This window comes from Herpailurus yagouaroundi, unplaced genomic scaffold (assembly GCF_014898765.1).
Source record: "Herpailurus yagouaroundi ecotype Mexico unplaced genomic scaffold, PumYag 185, whole genome shotgun sequence".
Taxonomy (NCBI): domain Eukaryota; kingdom Metazoa; phylum Chordata; class Mammalia; order Carnivora; family Felidae; genus Herpailurus; species Herpailurus yagouaroundi.
This window is the reverse complement of record NW_024412416.1, coordinates 21,857,956-21,859,046: the sequence shown is the minus strand read 5'-3', so window position 1 is coordinate 21,859,046 and position 1,091 is coordinate 21,857,956. Positions and strand designations below refer to the sequence as shown.

Sequence of the window (1,091 nt, the reverse complement as noted above, 5' to 3'; positions counted from 1 at the left end):
TAACCCCACCCCCTATCTCGGTCCACACACCCTAAATTCCGACTGAGAATGAGTAGAATGGCCCCGCCTTCACCCTCGACCCCACCACCGCCCGAGCTATCTGGGGCCACAGCAAGGGACCAAAACCGCGGGGGCAGCTTCTGAGGTAAAGGTTTGTCTGAGATCCGCTGGCCTTGACACCTGCAGACCTGGAGACAGCTCAGTTCCAAATTTACCAGGAGACGGGGGTCCTTCAGCTCCAGGGTCTTCAGGACTGCAGTTTTTAGCTAGCTTCCGAACTACTGTACAAATGTGAAGTCTAAATCTTTGGTAACAAGGTAACAGTATATTTATACGGGTTTTTTAACCTGCTCCAAATGCGAAAGAATTAAGTGTACCAGAAGACTTAACGTGAGCCCAGAGGAAATACACAATTCTTTAAGCCAAACTGAAAGAGAAAGGTTACCATCCCTTAAAACATTGTCCCCACCTTTGTGTTTAAAAAAAGAAAAACTACGAGGTCCCTGGTCCGCTGAGGCCGCCCGTCCCGGTACTGGTGCCGCCCGCACGCATCCGGCACCCGGCAGGTGAGAGCAGGGCCGGGAAGAGGGAGGCGCACACGGCCGGCAGTGAACAGGGCGCTCCTTTCTGGAGAAAGCGCCCCCAGGCCGAGGAGCCCCCTCGGGTCGGGCGCGCCCCCGCCGGCCGGATGGGCGGGGCTCCCACAAAGAGCCTCCGGCGGGGAACCGGGGCCGCCACCCGCGTCAGCCGCCGCTGGCTCTGGTTTGGACAAATTAAACCTTAGAGCGCTGGAAAAATTACAGGAAGAGGAGAGTGAAGAATGTGCCGAGTGGCTGGAGGGAGCCCTGTCCCCGCGTGAACTTCGCCCGCCGCTCGCCCGGGCCGGGCCGGGCGGGTCCCTCCCATCCCGAGCGCGCGCCCGACCGGCGAGGGAGGGGCCGGCAGGGGAGGGGCCGGGCGAGGACACCCCGCCTCCCCCGCGGCCCCGGGGCGCCCCCACCGCCTGTCTCCCAGAGCAGCACGCGCGGCCCCCACCCAGCTCGCCCGCACCTGCTCGCGCCGCCCCCCGGCCTCGGCGGGGTCTACGCCCG

The 1,091-nt window shown here is 62.9% G+C and overlaps 1 protein-coding gene across 1 annotated transcript in view; it reads right to left on the bottom strand.

The window, feature by feature from the left end:
* Window positions 1-492: 492 nt before the first annotated feature.
* Window positions 493-1,091, bottom strand: part of LOC121042561 (Krueppel-like factor 13) — a 1,923-nt gene continuing 1,324 nt past the window's right edge. The window contains exons 2-3 of the mRNA XM_040493909.1: window positions 1,051-1,082; window positions 493-759 (exon numbers count right to left, since the gene is read on the bottom strand). Coding sequence (XP_040349843.1) covers window positions 493-759; window positions 1,051-1,082 — 299 coding nt within the window. The remainder of the gene's footprint in view (window positions 760-1,050; window positions 1,083-1,091) is intronic.